General features: G+C 33.8%; 1 protein-coding gene across 1 annotated transcript in view; it reads left to right on the forward strand.

Annotated features, from left to right (window-relative positions):
* The first annotated feature begins 330 nt into the window (after positions 1–330).
* The window catches only part of LOC105225807 (neuropeptide F receptor), a 63589-nt gene continuing 45507 nt past the window's right edge, over positions 331–18412 (forward strand). The window contains exons 1-2 of the mRNA XM_049447149.1: positions 331–585; positions 17379–17905. Coding sequence (XP_049303106.1) covers positions 17903–17905 — 3 coding nt within the window. The 5' untranslated portion in view covers positions 331–585; positions 17379–17902. The remainder of the gene's footprint in view (positions 586–17378; positions 17906–18412) is intronic.

The raw sequence follows: 18412 nt of genomic DNA on the forward strand, positions 1-18412 counted from the left end.
GATCCGGATATCTCTGAATTATGGACGTTTACTCCCAACTATCTTGTCTACCGAACCCCATAGTTAACTTTTATTTTATTAAATACCCATTTCTAAAAAAAAATTGTTCAGAATGCTACACTGTGGCCGGTAAAATTGGGCAGAGAAAGCTTTCATAAAAGCTTTACTGATAAGAAAGCTCCACCGAATCGCCAAACAGCTGCTTTGTCTGCGTACAGAAAAAATGAAAAGATAAACAAAAGGAAGTTGCACGAACACAATTTGCGTTTACAACGTAGCGCCACATAAAATGCGAAGCACGCATCGCACGCGTTTCAGTATTGACGAAGACGCCGAAAGGAGCACAATCAAGTCAAAATTGAGCGCCACAGCGGAAGTGTATCCTTGGCAGTGATAAGAGTGAAGTAGTATATTTACTGACCGTTACAGAATAGCAATAGGCGGAAGCAAAAAATTCGAATATGTGGGTGTTAACTAATGCTTGAAAAAAAGTAGACACACGCACTCGGGCTATAAGCGTTTACTGTGCGGACACTGCGAAGATAGCACAGTTTTGTGAAGTGATTTACCATATACTATTTTAAGGTGAGAGAGCAAAGAGAAACAATTTTAAAAATAAATAATAGTTATTAAATCTATCTAAATATATTAAAACACAATATAAGTAAAGTAAATAGAAATTGATAATTTCGGCATTATTAACAGAGTGTGTTAGCCGATTAATACAAGTATTATTGGCAACGAGCTGTGATTGAGTGATGTAAAAATAACGGTAACACCTACAAATAATTAAAAGATTTTATGACCGCATGCTGATTAAAATATTTTTTGTGTAACTGATTGCATGCGAGTTTTATAACGCTATTAATTTTATCTGCAGAAATATTGCAAATATAAAAAGTGTGAAGAAAAATATTTCTTTGAAAATCTCTCAAACATCAAGTGTTTCTGAATAATTTGTATTATCACAAGTATCCGGCCGACTCAATATCAGCGTGTCTGCAGTAACACCAACGTTCTACGAAGTGTTTATTTGCGGAAATAGAAAAGTAGCCCCAAAGTGTATTTGTATACGCCTCCTATAAGTAATCAATTGCAAACTTTATTGGTATGAGTTTGTTCGGTCTTAACGGCAGTGAAAAATATTTGCTGAAATGTGGAAAAAATATTAAACGAACGAAGTGAAGCAAACAACAGTTCCAAAAATCGTATAATCTAAATAGTAACAGGAAAAGATATACAGAGTTCTTCAGTGTTGTGTTTGCTATCCCATTTCTGCTCCCTCAATCTAGTTTTGGAAACTTTTCTAAACTTCTACGGATGCCCTTTTCTGCAGAAAAATTTGCTCTATGACTGTGATTTTTACTAAAGTTCTTGTGAATAGTACCTTAACCTCGTGTACAATTCTTCAATGATTTAGGATTTAATTGTATGGACATAATCAATTATTGATTAAAAATATCTAATGAACGTAGGTACGGAACAAAAATTATTTCAAAAAGAAGTGAAAAAATTAAAAATAATTGATGTTTTCGAGTCAACCAACCCCATCATATAGATATAATTTATAATATTTAAACATTTTAAAAAAATTTAGAAATAATTGAAGACTATAGCTCTCCTTTTCAGACTGATAATATCTGATAAATTTAATGAAATCTTTGCGCTAAGGACACAAATAGATATATTAAACAAAGAAGCACCCGGAAATTGTAATTAAATTCCCCTGGTAAATCATATTTCAAAAAAATGTACTTTGCTAAGTTGGTAGGACTGTCCTTAATTAATATTCCAAGTATGATCAGTTAGCTTAAAGCAGCTGTATAAATCGGTACACCCCTGTAGTGCGTTGCGATGTTTGCAACGGATAAAAATATCAAACAAACAATTTGTCCCTAATTTTGTATTTCCTTCCAAAATTTCGTGTGCGGAATCATTGCGAATGTTGAAAAAGTCTTATGGTGATTCAAAACCATAGGGTTACGAGTGATATAAAGCCTTGAAAAGCGGTCGAGAGATCGTTGAACACATGCCTCGTTCTGGGCGGCTTTCAACGTCTTCAACTGATGAAAATTAAAATTAAATTAAAACAGTGAAGGATGTGGTGCTTGGCAATCGTCAAATAAGTGTTAAAGAGATGACAAGAGAGTTGGACATCTCTCTCGAGTCCGTTCGAAAGCAAAAAAATCACGCTAAAGAATCAAGGTGATTTTTTCTTGTTCAGGAAATTGAAATTGTCTCTCTGTAGAACCCGTTTTCAGCCAATGGAAGATATAAAAAAAAATCGTTGAAGGAGATGTAGGCCATCTCAAAAAGTGTTTATAAAAAATGTTCCGAGAACTGGAAAAATCGTTGGCATAAGTGTATTACGTCTGGTGGGGATTGTTTTGAAGGCGGCAAAATATATATTGATGATTATTAAATATTTTGCGTTTTATTTACAATTTCCGGGTGATTTTTTGTTACAATTATTACACGGCTGAAATGAATTGCTGAAGTGATGTGGCTTGCCAAAGTGTTAATATGTAAAAACTTCATTTCGAAAAAGCGAACCAAATCTTTGTACGATACTCTGAGCTGGAGTGAAATATTTTGTTGCAATTTTTTTATTTGATCCAAGCTTTTCTCCGAAACTTCATCTTCCATACATATGAAAGGATATACATATTATTATTACTTGCTCTTCTTACTATATCAGACGTGTTCTAAATAGGTTTCAGAACACATTTTAAAACGATATACAAGTAATAATCTTTCTAACGGCTTATTATTATTTCGGAAAAATGTGTTCAAATGAATAATCAATTTAAATACATATTGTAAATATTTTTGTTTAGACAAACCTGGGCCATAACCGACGGTGGACAAACGATTTGAATTTAAATATCTAAATTTTTTTTCGCCCACGTCTAATAAAACATTGTTTGGCTTGGGTGCGAGTATCTTAATTGTAATTTTGCAGCACTGTTCACTTCAATGGGTTCAGATAGCATAAATTTAATCACTTCAAAGGTGCATACATACATATATCTACTACTTTAGTTAAGTCAAGGGCTAAGTTCTGTCGGAGATTCAACTTTTCAGAAGGTAATATCAACAGTGCAAGTGCTCTTTAAACTCTTGCAAGATGTTGCTACAGAGTAAATAGTTTTGTTCACGAATGTTTGTATCACCTAAAATTAATCGAGACAGATATGAAATTACATATGTATATAAACATGATCAGGCCGACGACACGAGTTGAAATCTTAGTAACTGTCTGTCTGTCCGTCCGCCGTGTAAGCGATAACGTGAGTAAAAATTGAAACACCTAGACGGGCATAATCGGCTAATGTCCCGCCGAGAAAGTGCCGCTAAGCGAAAATACATAAAGTGTCACAAGTAAGCGCTAAATTAAAATATACTACGAGTATAAAACTGTAATTTTGTTAAGGTATCGCAGTAGCAACGCGCCTAAATTAAAAAAAAAGTGGGAGTGATCACGCCCTGGTTCCCCAATCATTAAAGCTAAGGCAGTCAAAATTTGTATAGGAGCCGGTGTCAAAATTTGATCGCGTCTCTTTGGTCGAGTTAAAGTCACATATTCTTGGTATTACTTTTGAATATGTTTTTAATTTCATTTTAGCTAACGCGAAATATATATTACTATATTAAATATAGTAATACAACTATTTCGAAGTTTATAGTCTTCAATATAAGTCAAGAAGGTACCAAAATTGATTGTAATTTTTTTCAAGATTTCATCAAGTAATATGTTTAATTTTTAATTCTTTCGCAACGTGTTTTAAATACATATAAAGTTTTGCCAGCACCTAAAGGAATTTCGTCGGCTTTGATTCCTACAAGTTGTAGGAGTATAAAATGTTCACTTCCTTACTTGTTTTCCAAGTATTCGTAGGTGTATTTATGAGAAACAAATATTTGATTTGGGAAACTCTCTTTTCATTGACTGGAATCAACACCCTTCTTCGTCGCACCTGCTTCTCCAACTCTTCAACGAAAATATGAAGGTTATTTCAGTTCTTATATTTCTCGTTACGACTGTTAATACGAGTATGTGTGCTGCTACAGATAACCGCTTCCTCTGTCCGCAAAGCTTCAATGGCTGCAATTTTTTCGTGCCATTTTTGCCAAAGAATTTTTTCGTGTACTGATTTCATAAAATTCAGAGATTTATTTCGTTTTCCTGCTTTTTCTGTTTCTGATGTTTTCTTGTCGTATGTACTCGTAATTTTACTGTAATCCATCAACTAGTCGGTTTTCCAAGTATTACTAAACGATTAGGAAGGAGAGATGGGTCAAACATAATAACAAAATTTCGGTGTCAAACGTGTGCAAATTCGACTTTCAATCTGCAATTTTTTTTAAGTGTTTACAGCGCTCGAAGTGCTTTTCTGCAAAGAACGTAAATATGAAACAAAGAAGAAATTTTAACTTTTTCTTGAAACACTTTTTTCAAACATTTAGTGAAGTCGTAAATTCAAATCTTCACGTACTCGAGTATACATATTTGATGGAAATATATGTAATTACTAAAGTAAAAATATTTATCACAGAAGTGTCTATGTAAACATAATAAAAATGAGAAATAAATACCCGTTTACTGGCAGAAAAAACAAAAGTTCCACATGTAAACATATACTTAATGGACGCGCACATCTCTTAAAGCTCGTAAATTGAAGTTTTTATTACTTTGGATTAATTCACGATGAAAAGGTAAAAAACATTAAAATTGTGGCGAGTAAAATAAGGAAGGCGTGGAAGGAAAATTGGTGCTGTCTAAATAATAGCAAAGTTCATACTCGAGAAATTCCATTTTTTATTGATTGGCGGTGTGAACTGACACAAAAATAACTCACACCTCTATCACATACATATACATAAGTAGATATGTATGTACTCTTTTCGTTTTGCACACCAGCATGAATACAATTTTTGAATTATTGTGTGTTGTTGTGTGAGAAACGTAAGCTCTCAACAATTCACTTTGGGCTTCTGAATATTTTGTTGTAAAAACCATAACGCTTGAGGAATAATGAGGACAGTTTTTTGCTATGAATAAATATTTAGCAGATGCTTACCGAAAGTAAATATGAAGTAATAATAATTATAATAGTCGGTAATTAATAATTATTTCAACCAAAGAGATTTTTGGGTATATTAAGCCAAAATTCATTCACTAACCTTTGGAATAAAAATTCAATCTTTATTAATATATCACTGTGATCAAATTGAAAGGTGAATTTTTAATTTATACTTCGTGTGTTTTTCGAATCGCTAAATTTTTCTGTAAGTTGGTAGTACTGTTAGTGATATCTATGCTAAGTTTCACGTCAAATTATTGATTAGTATTTCAGATACGCGTCGTTTTGTGAGGCTCCAAAAGTGAATTCTTCGAATTTGTCTATGTCTGAATTTATTGAACAAAGAGCAAATTCACATGATCACTCCAAGTGTGGGCGTGACGCTGCTCCTTTTTAGGTTTAAATACTACTTCTAGCCCTCAATTTCAAATATGAGGATCTTTGTCGCTCTAGTTGTTTTGACACCCACAGAATTAGAATTAAAGACGAATGAAATAGGTCAAAAAATTTCATTCCGCTAAAATTTTGTACAATTGTCGATTTTTCTGGAGTTAAATACTATTTCTTTAATTTAATTTATTTACGAAAGGGTGATAACTTCGTTTCAACTAAAATAGCCCACATTGTGCAATTTCGACTATTTTTAAATGCAGATATCCAGTTGTTGTTGGTGTTGCAGAATTTATAATGTGTTGCTGAAAGTTTCTTAATCAGTGAGATATCTATAAATAATTTTGCATAATGCCGCAAAGCAATTGAACAGATAGTTTATATTTTTTTTATTTTTTATTTTTTTGAATTCCTATCTGGTGTAAATATGGCACGTATATATTTAATTTTCAGAGCACATATGTTAACATGTGTTAAGCATTTCTAGACATAGCGATTTTGATCATTTCGGTATTGAAATGACTGACAGGTTGGTGTAGCTGGTGCCGACACATCCACTTTTGTTTTAATACTTCTGTTAGTATTTGTTGTGATGGTTGCGATACAGTCCCGTTATCTCAGCTGTACGGCCGCGGAATATACGAATGAAAACTATAGGTGGTCTCCTATTCGTTGTGAGCAATCATTTAGCGGTTCATCAATGCGTCCAGGCAAGGCTCAATAAATTTATGAATTCATTTCTTAATTAAACAAGCAATGTGCATATTTTATATACGTGTTTATAAGTACATATTTCATTATTTTCATGGATAGTGGGAGTATCGTGAATTTTTGTGGTATTTAGACTCTGCTTCCATAGTTAATGCTTCTGCTGTTAAATTATATTGGCTTCGATATTTGATTCACAATTTCTCCACCCACTATATGTGAGCTCTGCTATACTCTACAAATTATTTACACGTTAAGCAACTAAAAAGTTGTGCAGACTAACACATTAGTATAGCGTATGTGTTCTTTTTAATAAAATGTTATAACCACCAGCTAGTTAGTTATCTCTAATTGATTATGCCTCTTTATGTGATTTATGTCGGTTGTTGGTTAGTCTCGAAAATAGTATTGAAACAATAGTTGTGAGAATTTTTCTATCCTTAAATGATTTCATTACACACACCTTCATGGGTTTGTATTTCCAATGCATTGTTCTGGGTATTAAACTTAAGTCCACCTAACGATTGGGTTACATATAAATGATCAAGATGAGAATTGAAAATATGTATAGACAAACGGGTCGATCAATATCAAGTTTTGTTTCATAAATTATCTTCATGAAACTTTGAATAAATTACTACCCAATATTCGTATAAATTGTTCAGATGCACCTGAGAAGGATATTATAGCTTCGGTTAAAGTGAAGTTGATCTTTTTATTGCTCATTTAACTTTAATGTGCATATCACAAAATATAAAACAAGAACATTAAATTTTATAATTTTTGATAGCATAAGGTAAGAATAATTATAAAGAAATTGAGCTTTGTAAAAAGAGTTACATGAGGGCATGGACGAAAGATGTTTCGTAAAAAACTTTCGAAATTAAACAGACATTTTTAATGACTTGAAGGAACGAATATATGGATTTCAATGCGTATAATTATTGTTATTTTACTAGAGATATAGGTAAATATCTGAGATATACTACTACGAGCAAAAAATAGTAAATCTTATTAATTTAAATTTCGCGCGAAAATCCATTTTTTCAAATAATTTTTTTTCCAAGTTGGTATGACAGTCGGCGATTTTTACGATAAGTGAAATTATTTAACAAAGAAGTTCCATTAAATTTTGTGCGTAGAAATCGAAACATTCAGAATGTTGGAAAGAGGTGATATTTGTTTGTCGCGAGCAAGTGTATTTGATTAGTACAAATTATTCAAAGAGGGTCGAGAACACGATGATGAGGAACCACGTCTAGGACGACACATCGATAAAATAAATGAATTGGTGCTTGAAAATTAACAGTCAGAGGTCTTACTGGCATCGTTGAAATATCGAAAAGATCACTAAAAACCATTTCGAAAGATGAGTTAGAAAAGTGAGCGCACGATTGGTTCCAAAACCACTAAATTTTTACAAAAAACAGCGTCGTGTTAACGTCTGTGAAATAATGCTTTCCGACTACCGGGATGTCATGAAACGTATTATTTATTACTGGCGATATGTGAATCTATACGTATGACCCGAAAATAGATTATCAATCGACTGAATATCGTGGTAAAGGTGAGCCGAAGCCAAAAATCCACGTGAAGCATGTCAAAAATCAACGTTATGTTACAGATTTCTTCGATTACCGAAGTGTTGTGTACTCCAAATTCCTTCCGAACCGCCAAACTCTCAATAAGGCAACTATTCTGAGAAATTACATTAGCAACTGTTTCGAGGATTGTGAAAAATGTTGGCATCAGTGTATTGAGGACAAAAAGTATTACTTTGAGGAGGATAACATATATTTTGAAGAATCACTTAAGGATTTCAAAATTATGAACAAAGTATTTGCCAACACCCGAAATTTACTTTTGCCCTTTCTTGTTGTGAAATATTATTTAAGAATAAATTGTTTGTTGTTGTCGTTCTTATAGTGTGACAGATGGTAAATTTATTTTGATATTCCTTAAAACTAGCAAAATTAAACAATCCTGTTTAAGTACTCAACGCAAGCATAAAGTTAACTCTAATCCACTAGCCTTTCGCAATATAGCTGTTAACCAATTTGGCCTTTAACACATACACTGCCGCTCAACTGAATAGGTTCATGAAGTCAGAGGTGGGAATTTATCTACAAGGTCTGTCGCAAAAGAAACAGGAACAGGATTAATATTTTTCAAAAGTTATATTTTTTTATTCAAAGTAGTTTCCTTGTGCTTCGATACAGCGTTTAGCCCGGTCAATTAGCATTTCAAATGAGTGTTTAAGGTCATTTTTCGGAATGCTCTTGAGAATATCGGTCGTCGCCTTTTAGATAGCTGAAATGTCCTGAAACCAGTGTCCTTTCATGGGCAAATGAAGCTTTCCAAATAGGTAAAAATCACAGTGCCAGATCAGGTGAGTAGGGTGAGTGATTAATGGTAAATAAGAAGTTTTTTGTTAAAAAATCAGTGACAAGCGTCGACCGTTGACACGGCGCATTATCGTGCAACAGGCGCCAGGACCCTGCCTCACGGTATTGTAGTCGAGCACGACGAATGCGTGACAAAACACGCTTCATAACACCAAGGTATTTAAAACACATATGAACCTATAGTCGATAAGAACATAAGCTTTTTGTGCTGAGTGCAATATTGAAATACTCAGAAGCATAAATATGTACATATTGACGTACTTAGAGGTACATACTGGCAAAAATTTCTTGGATGTTCTGAGAAAAGTATACATATGGGCTTGCGTGGGCCGTTATTGTTTATCGATATCAGCAAACGGTTTTTTGATACGGCATTACATGCTTTAAATACACTCGAGTTGTGATGGGTCAAGGAAGCAATTCGTTTCATCGTGAATATGTTTAAGATACTAGTAAGCAGATGTTGTTGTCTTGCTTTTGTATGATTTTTTAAAAAATTAATAAGTTAAATAAATGCAAAAATAAATCGCAATGTGTTATTCTTCCGTAGAGGAAGATATACAAATGTTTCAATTTACGAAGCCGTAAAGTCTAGTTTAACTACAAGTAAAACAGTAGTTTTTCGATGTAATCTAGGCAGAGATAATTTGAGAGGCTTTGCACCCATTCCATCATTTCTATTACCCGAATTTATGCTGTATATTTTCAAGTTTTATAGATTATGGTAAATATTATATAGTCACAACATTTTATTAGAGTTTAGCGGTTCGATTCCTTATGTCAATGGTACATAGGCTGCTATATATATTTCTGGACTAGGCAACACTAAGTGTTGCCCGGTGCAATCTGACATTTCCATTGGAAAGTTTGACATTTTTTAGCATAACATCACTCAGAACGTTTTGTCATTTAATCGTGAATTGTTTCATTTACAGGGAATTAAAAAATTCATCTCGGCCAAAAAATGGAATTAACTCGTGAACATTTTCGTGCGATCATTTTTCACAACTTTGGACGTGGATTATCACGACAAGAGTGCATCGATGAACTAAAATCTTTGAATGGCTATGAAGCACCATCCTATAGCACTGTGAAAAACTGGTACAACGAATTCAATCGTGGCCGACGCTCGCTCAAAGACGAATTCCGTGAAGGTCGTCCAAAAACAGCCGTTGTGCCAGAAAACATCGATGCCGTACGTGAACTGATAATGCAAGACCGTCATGTAACATACCTTCAGATAGAGGCCTGCCTATGCATTCCCATCTCCCACCAGCATACATTCGATATTGCATGAACACCTGGCCGTAAAAAAGGTTTGTTCTCGTTGGATCCCACACGATTTGACAATCGCTCAAAAAAAGGCTCGTGTGGATTGGTGTAAAGAAATGCTGAAAAAATACGATCGCGGTGCTTCAAAAGACGTTTATAAGATCGTCACAGGTGACGAATCATGGATCTATGCATATGAGCCCGAAACAAGACAGCAATCAACCGTGTGGGTCTTCCAAGACGAGCCAAAACCAACTAAAAAAAAAAACATTTTCGTTGATAAATATTCCTATTTTCATTATTATGCCAGAAATATATATAGCAGCCCTCGTAACATACGAGTACCTGGCACGTGCACGTGGCAATGACGAAGTACAAAAATTCTTCGATCATATTCGATTCATATATTTCTTGATGATTTTTAACCTTTTGTCTATTATTCTCTGAGATAATACTGAAAATGTAATTAACCACCGTTCTATTTCGGGTTCTTGGAGCCAAGAAGTACTATATCAGTTTAAGTGCACAGCGGTTCTCTCAAATGTTTTATTCTTTGACATGGTGGCTGGTACCATTATAATTAATATTTCGGTTGATCGAATGAGTGCTCTAATAAATAATTGTGCGATCTTTGCGCTATGGAATTTTCACATTTATGACTTAGGCCCATAAGCAACTAAAGAGGCTCATATAAGAGGTGAGAGATACATTTGCTCCATTAAAGACTTAAACAGCTTTAATACTGTTCGAAATTTTGTTATTATTATTGTGTTCCCTGGTGTGAGTTGTTGTATAGGTCACACATTGCGTCTTCTCTCTTTCAATTTCGCAATAATCGTTTTTAAATGCAACAATACGCAGAGATGCACAGAAATTCTCAGAAGTCTATTGTATTACGCATACGCCCAAGACAGCAAATTGAAACATACATATGTACATATGTTTAGTACATATATGCACTAAATAGAACATATTGATACAACGGAACACAGTGATATGTATGTAATTTTTAACTGTGTACCGATTTCGACTCATCACAAGTGTTGAATACATAAAAGCACTTAGACGCCCTCTCACTCTTTTAGGCTACGCACATACTTACATGCATACGTATGTATGCGTTGTAAGTTCATTGTAAGTACTCGTACACGCACATTTTTTAATTTTATGGCCATTTTATAGGTGGTCATAAAATATGAAAAGGGCACTACTATTCACCAAATGGCGTTGGGGTAATTTTATGTCTCAAAGTGCGGAGAAATAATAACAAAAGTAAGGATATGATGTGAATATATAATGCCTTGAAGTTAAGTATTGTATGAAGCAAGCGAGGCGAATAAAAGAAATTGAAAAAGTGCACTTAAATAGCCCGTGTTACGTGTCTGACTTAAACAATTTGCGAAAAACTTATGTGAAAAGAAAATGATAGATTTCGGAAGCTTCATAAAATGTATTGCAATTTAAAAATCTTTTTAAAAAAAAATGAATATTTTGTGCCTAGTTATTATGGACCAACATTTCCACATACTCACTAATGCAACAGATTGTAATAATACGAAGAAAACTACGTTAATATAAGCCGTGTTTTATTTGACCATCACAAGCTAATAGCTAAATCAGGGACAAGTAAAACGCACTTAGTTTATTCCATATATTCGTTTAAAAATCCAACTTTGTAAACGGAATATTAATATGCTATACAAATATATTTAATTTAGTTATTTGAGGTCTAGAATACGAAAACCTGAAAGCAAGTGTTCATATTTGTCTTAATTTTAACTTAATACTCATCCAAAATATCTGTAATTTTGGTTTGTTTACATTTTCATCTGTCAAAATGAGGTTTCTCGCTTTGCCAACTACTTTTTTTGGGAAAAACTTTGCTTTGTGAATGAAAAATTGTATCCAGTCCAATATACAAGTACAAGCTATGATAGCTTATGACAAGCCAACATAATTATGCTGGCTAAGTCCTCCATAAAAAATAAGCAATACCTTAATTTTCTGGTCAAATAAAACACGCCTATATATGTACATATGAATATTGATCAATAGTCCAAGGTTGTCCCTTACAGCTGTTATGTTTATGGCCCATCATTTTATTATGTTCGTTAATTAATGACTAAACCCATAGTCTGAAACAAAGTGCGAGTCCACAAAACCACAAAACAGTCTAAATATTGCTCATTAACACAGAATTTTTAATGTTCGACTTTTCTAATTGGATTTGATATTTCTGTCCGTATAGTATCAATACGTTCAAAAGCCGTTGAAGTAAGCCTTGTTTGTCTCAAGACTCAATTTTAGTTATGAGGTACTTTTCTCTCAATAGAGGCATCCCGCAAGGTGGTGTTCCATCTCCTTTACTACAGATATTAGTGGTAAATGACCTATTGAGTGAACTTAAGGGACGAGGCTGTTATGGTTGAAGGAATATTCTTGGATACCGTTTACGTGTTAACATATGGGTATATGTACCTTAATGTGGTAGCTAACTGGTCGGAAAGCTTAGCTGTTAGAACAGAAATGGCATTATTTAGTACGAGGTGTTGTTGTAAACGAGCTATTGGGAAGCGGTGGCAGCCAATTGGATACTGCCCCATTGACACTCACACGGAGAGGCTAGATATTTTAAAGGACATAACTTGACAAAGTTGCAATGAAGAAGATGAGGCGAAAACATCTAAACATTTTCTCCTCCACTATCCCGTTTTCGCAAGACTAAATTTGAAACATCTCGGTTGCCATACTTTTTACGAACTCGGCAAATTGGTCGCCTCATTAAATTTGTGGTGGGTTCTAGGCGTTTTATCGATTTGAGACGGTCTTTTGCTTTAAGATGTAAAAATTCAACCACCCCTTTTTTCTAATTGGTTTCATCCTAATATGATTTTTTTTATATATTATCATTTTTTCTAAAGTCTTCGGTCTGTAGGTGCCAGAAATCATTTTGTAAGCAACATGAGGTGAGTTCAAAAAAAGAACAAATGTTGTGAGCTGAAAAGGGGGAAGTGTCAGCTGACGGTATTGCTGAGTTTTTCTTGATACTTCCTGCGACACTTACGACGACACTTAGTTTTCGCAACTCCATTAAGTAAGGAACAATTAAACTGATGCATAAAAATACTACACACATTGTGGCAAAAAAGAACTCTGACATGCCTCGTTCTGGGCGACTTTCGACACTTTCAACTTATGAAAATGTTAAAACAGTGAAAGTGGTGCTTGAAAATCTTCAGGTAAATGTTAGAGAGATCCCGAGAAAGCTCAATATCTCTCGCGAGTCCGTCCAAATGATTTTTGTGGATATTTTAGGTATAAAACACGTTATTGCTCGACTTGTCCCGATAAAGTTAAATAGTTTTTAAAAAGAGTATCGTAAACATGACTCTTTGGACATGCTTGATCGTCTAAATTCCAATCCCACATTTATGGAAAGCATTGTAACTGCCGATGAGTCATGGGTTTATGAGTTTGACGTGTAAACAAGTCAACAATTATCCTCCAATCAGCCTCACCAAAGCCGCTAAAAAATCAAAGTAATGGTCAATAAGAAGTTCTGTTTGGTCGCATTGAGCCGTTTGCGTAAGAACATCCTTCAAAACAGGCGGAATTGTGGAAGAACAATTCATGGATTTTACACGATAATAATGCACCAACGCATCGGCACACGATTGTGACCTAATTTAAAGCCGAAAAAGCAATGAATACCATCAATCAACCACTGTATTCACCAGATTTGGATCCGTGTGATTTTTGAATGTTCCTGAAATTGCCGCTATGTGCAACACGTTTTCAGTCGATCGAAGATATAAAACAAAATTAGCTAAAGAAGCTGAATGCCATCCCAAAAAGTGTTTATGAAAAGTGTTTCGAGGACTGTGTTACATCTGGTGGGGATTACTTTGAAGGCGACAAAATAAATATTGATGAATAATTAAATATTTTTATGTCACAATGTATTAGAATTTGTAATATTTGCTGCATTAGGAAACGCAATTGCATCCATCCCATCAACTCATCACGTGAGTTCGCCGAGTACCCATTGCTGAGCCGCAGTACCACCTTTATTTGTTATCAGATATCATGTTTTCCCGCTATTTTACATATATATATACAATAAAATATATGTAAAAATTGGATATGATACAAACATGTGTACTTAGGGACATGTTTGTTTCCCCAATATAAATTAATAACATTTAATGCAATTAAGTCGATAGCAAATATGTGAGATTAAAGCTACACCACAACAATAAAATGGCGATAAAGCCTCAATATGTACATGAAAACAGCAGGGCAGCAATGTTATGAAAATTTACTTTGCTTATTGGCTTTTCTGAATTTTGTGCGGCAAAAATGCCTTATTGGTTTTCTGCTCTGACGTTTTCAAATATTTATTGTTTGCTCATTTAGCTCCAGATTTGGGATTTAATTTTCAAGCGGCATTCTATTGATAGTCTAAATATTTCAGTATGTGGTTTATGAACTTGCATAAATTCTTAATTTTAATAACGAAAATATTATGAGCGGCATTCTTTGTATTTAAATATTGAACACATCGATTCTGAAGTCTCCGGATGCATAAGTATGTATTTATATGTATATATAAGAAAATTTAATAAAAATTCAAAATACGAAGTATTGGTGAATCCGTTAGATATTTTTAATAAGCATAAGAGCATCCATAATTATTTAGAGGCTTTGGTTGACCACTTTACCTAATCTCTTTCTAATATAAAAATTTCAACACCAGAAAATTATGTAAATATAAGTACAGGATTGTATAAAGCGTATACGGCACGTATGAACACTTGTATGTATGTATATAATGCGTGATCTAAGTAAATTACTTATTTCAATAGCCTTTTTATTTGACATATCACGTTTGATGTTTGAGTCATGACATGTTATTTTTGCTCTGTATTGTTTGGCTATTTATCACGGAAAGTCTTATGCCTGAACAACGTCTACAAATCGTTCAACTTTATTACGAGAATTCACGTTCTATAGAGAATGTGTTTAGCGCGCTTATGGTCACAATAATCGGCCTACTGAGCGTACTATCCTTGAGACCCAGCATTCATTATTATATATTCGCCCTAATAAGCCACGTACAGCACACAGGGAAGAAAACAGCAACTCGGACTAACGTATGGAACGTCTTCGTAGTCACCAAAATCGTGTGATATCACACCGTTAGAATTTTTCTTATGGGAATATGTTAAGCCTAAAGTCTATGCAGACAATCTCGCTTCGTTTCAGGCCTTGGAGGAAAACATGATGCGTCTGAACTTATGGACCATAATCTTCACAAAATTAATCCCAAAGAATGTTCTTTCGAATCTTAACAAATGGGGAATAAATTTGAAGTTTCTGTGTTCTTTCTTTAAAAAAATAGGGAACCCCGAAATTGATCACCCCGTATCAAAATGTTGAGAACTGTGAAAGATCTACGCTGTGTCTGTGTGTTTGTCCGTTGGTTCCTACGGACCGCTATCTCGTCTAAAAATTGTTTTGGGTGACTTTGTAGCGACAATATTGCCTAGTTTAACGATTTTCGAACCACCGATTGACTTCATATTATATACATTTATTAAGTCTGCGAAGTTTCGTAGACAAAGAATTTTCCTGAAATAATGGCTCGTGATGCCAAAAATGATTAAAGTCATGTCAGTACTTTCCTTAGACACCATATACTTAATACAACAAGTAAGGAAGGGCTAAGTTCGGGTGTCACCGAACATTTTATACTCTCGCATGATAAAGTGATAATCGAGATTTCATTATCCGTCATTTACATATTTTTTTTATTTTGCTGTAAAATTAATTAGATTAGTAGTTCCTGAGATATGGTTTTTGGTCCATAAGTGGGCGATGCCACGCCCATTTTAAATTAAAAAAAAAACCTGGGTGCAACTTCCTTCTTCCATTTCTTCCGTAAAATTTAGTGTATCTGACGTTTTTTGTTAGTCGGTTAACGCACTTTTAGTGATTTTCAACATAACCTTTGTATGGGAGGTGGGCGTGGTTATTATCCGATTTCTTCCATTTTTGAACTGTAAATTTAAATACCTGAAAGAAACGGCTCTATAGAGTTTGGTTGACATAGCTATAGTAGTTTCCGAGATATGTACAGTAGGGAGCGGGGCCACGCCCACTTTTCCAAAAAAAATTACGTCCAAATATGCCCCTCCATAATGCGATCCTTTGTGCTAAATTTCACTTTAATACCTTCATTTATGGCTTAGTTATGACACTTTATAGGTTTTCGGTTTTCGCCATTTTGTGGGCGTGGCAGTGGGCCGATTTTGCCCATCTTCGAACTTAACCTTCTTATGGAGCCAAGAAATACGTGTACCAAGTTTCATCATGATATCTCAATTTTTCTTAAGTTACAGCTTGCACAAGCAGAGGAACGGACGGATAGACAGACAAACATCCGGATTTTAACTCGTCACCCTGATCACTTTGGTATATATAACCCTATATCTGACTCTTTTAGTTTTAGGACTTACAAACAACCGTTATGTGAACAAAACTATTATACTCTCCTTAGCAACTTTGTTGCGAGAGTATAAAAATTGCAAACTTCCTATTAGCTTTATACACATACATATGTATATGTCCGTCAATATGTGAGTTATTTTAAACAATTGCGTATATTCCATAATATTGGGTATACGGTAGTTTTAAAAAGATCTGGACCGATTTCATTAATATTCTAAACCACATTATGAACGAAAACTGTGTTAAGAAAAAATGTTCACTTAAAATTTTTAAATAAGAAGGAAGTCTGGTGGTAAATCCAAAATCAATACTAAGCACGTTGTAGATAGAAATAGGAAACCACTCGAGTATATTGGGCCTAAGTGCAGATCGGAACCGGTTGTATTAACTTTTGGTATTAAACGAGTACTAAAGAAGAATTGAGAATAGATTTTCTCACAGTTTCTTTTTAACTTTCGTATTGACGGACATATGGTACGGGAGGATTAAAATTGGTATATTAGATATATGAATGTTAGGAGTATTAGGGGTTATGTTCTGAACTCACCTATTTTTCTGCGCTATTTGAAACTTTAAAAGCTGATTTTAAGGATATATATACATATGGACAGTATGCGCAATTGTACCAAATACCAATTTCACGCTTATTTGTGCTGTAGCATACAGCTATCGAAAAGTCCGATATACATATAAAAAAATTTGTAAAAAAATGGTTTGTTTTTTGTTTGCTTTTTCAATTTTATTTGCAGTTTAGAACCATCTAGAAAATATGATTGAACATTTTGTCCAAATTGCTTAAATAACCAAGAGCATTGTTAACAACAAAAACTATTAGGCGCTTTTGTCAAAATGCTCCACAAAAAAGCAATTACTGTAAAGTTTAATAAACTTTTAAATTGATGAAAAACTATCATTTAAACACTTCATATCACTCATGTATGTACATATGTATATAATATACTCTTATATACTCGTATATATAATAAATTTCAATTTGATTTCTTTTCAGGATTTGAATTTTTATTGAGGTAAAATAACGAAAGCTGGCTGAAGCTGTGATGGGAGCGCAATAATAAAACAGTTTGGAAGTTTTAATAACAGTAAAATGAACCGCAAACTCATTAAAACCACACAAATTAAATAAAGGTGAAAAAAGATAAAACATTACATTTTACAACATAGCTAAATGCAAAAGAATTAAGTGTGTGAATATTTTGATAAAAACTTTTAACTCATTCGCCTATTTCGCTTGTGAGTGAATAAAATATCAGTGTTTTGGATTTACTCAGCTTAAAAATTTGAACTATATGAAAAGTCGCCTTTAAATGAAAAATTACTTCAGCTGCACTCTCTCCGCGAATTCCGTAGTTAAATAAATGGAAAATATTTAATTTTGAAGAAATACAGACATTTTGAGGGGCAAAGGGTGAGCGCTGATTTATACAAACGTCAAAGTGTGCACCGATGTTAGTTTGCCAAAGGAATTCCTTGGAACAAAAACTCTGTGCTGACTAGTAAAGGACAAAGTTAATCATGGTGAGTACATGCGAAATAAAAAATAATAGGTAAACCATTTCTAGGAATTACTAAAATAAAGTGATATACAAAAAAAAAACGAAAATGTATGTTTTTACATATTTTTTGTTTGAGATAAGAAGAAACTAGTCAGACCACTATACATACACTCAGCGAAAAAAAACCCACGCAGTCGAAAATTTTCTAATATTCCTATTTTGAACTGTCACTGTTTGCTCAAAATTCACTATTTGTCTTATTTAGCTGTTTTGTCATGTGACTACATTATTTTACCTTTATTTTTAAAACCGTTAGCGTCCGCACGTGTTTATTACAGAATTTGCGGTTTTTTCTTTTGGATCAGTTGTGAAAACAAGTTAAGTTGAACATGGTGGTGTCAACAAAAAAGAAAGCAGAAATCGTAACTTTATATAAAATAAATTATCCAAAGGTCAAAAAGCTCGTGAAATAGGCATAAGAGATTGGAACGTGCGTATTATAATTAAAAATTATACGTATTTTAATTGA

The sequence above is a fragment of the Bactrocera dorsalis genome, chromosome 2 (genome assembly GCF_023373825.1).
Source record: "Bactrocera dorsalis isolate Fly_Bdor chromosome 2, ASM2337382v1, whole genome shotgun sequence".
Lineage (NCBI taxonomy): Eukaryota > Metazoa > Arthropoda > Insecta > Diptera > Tephritidae > Bactrocera > Bactrocera dorsalis.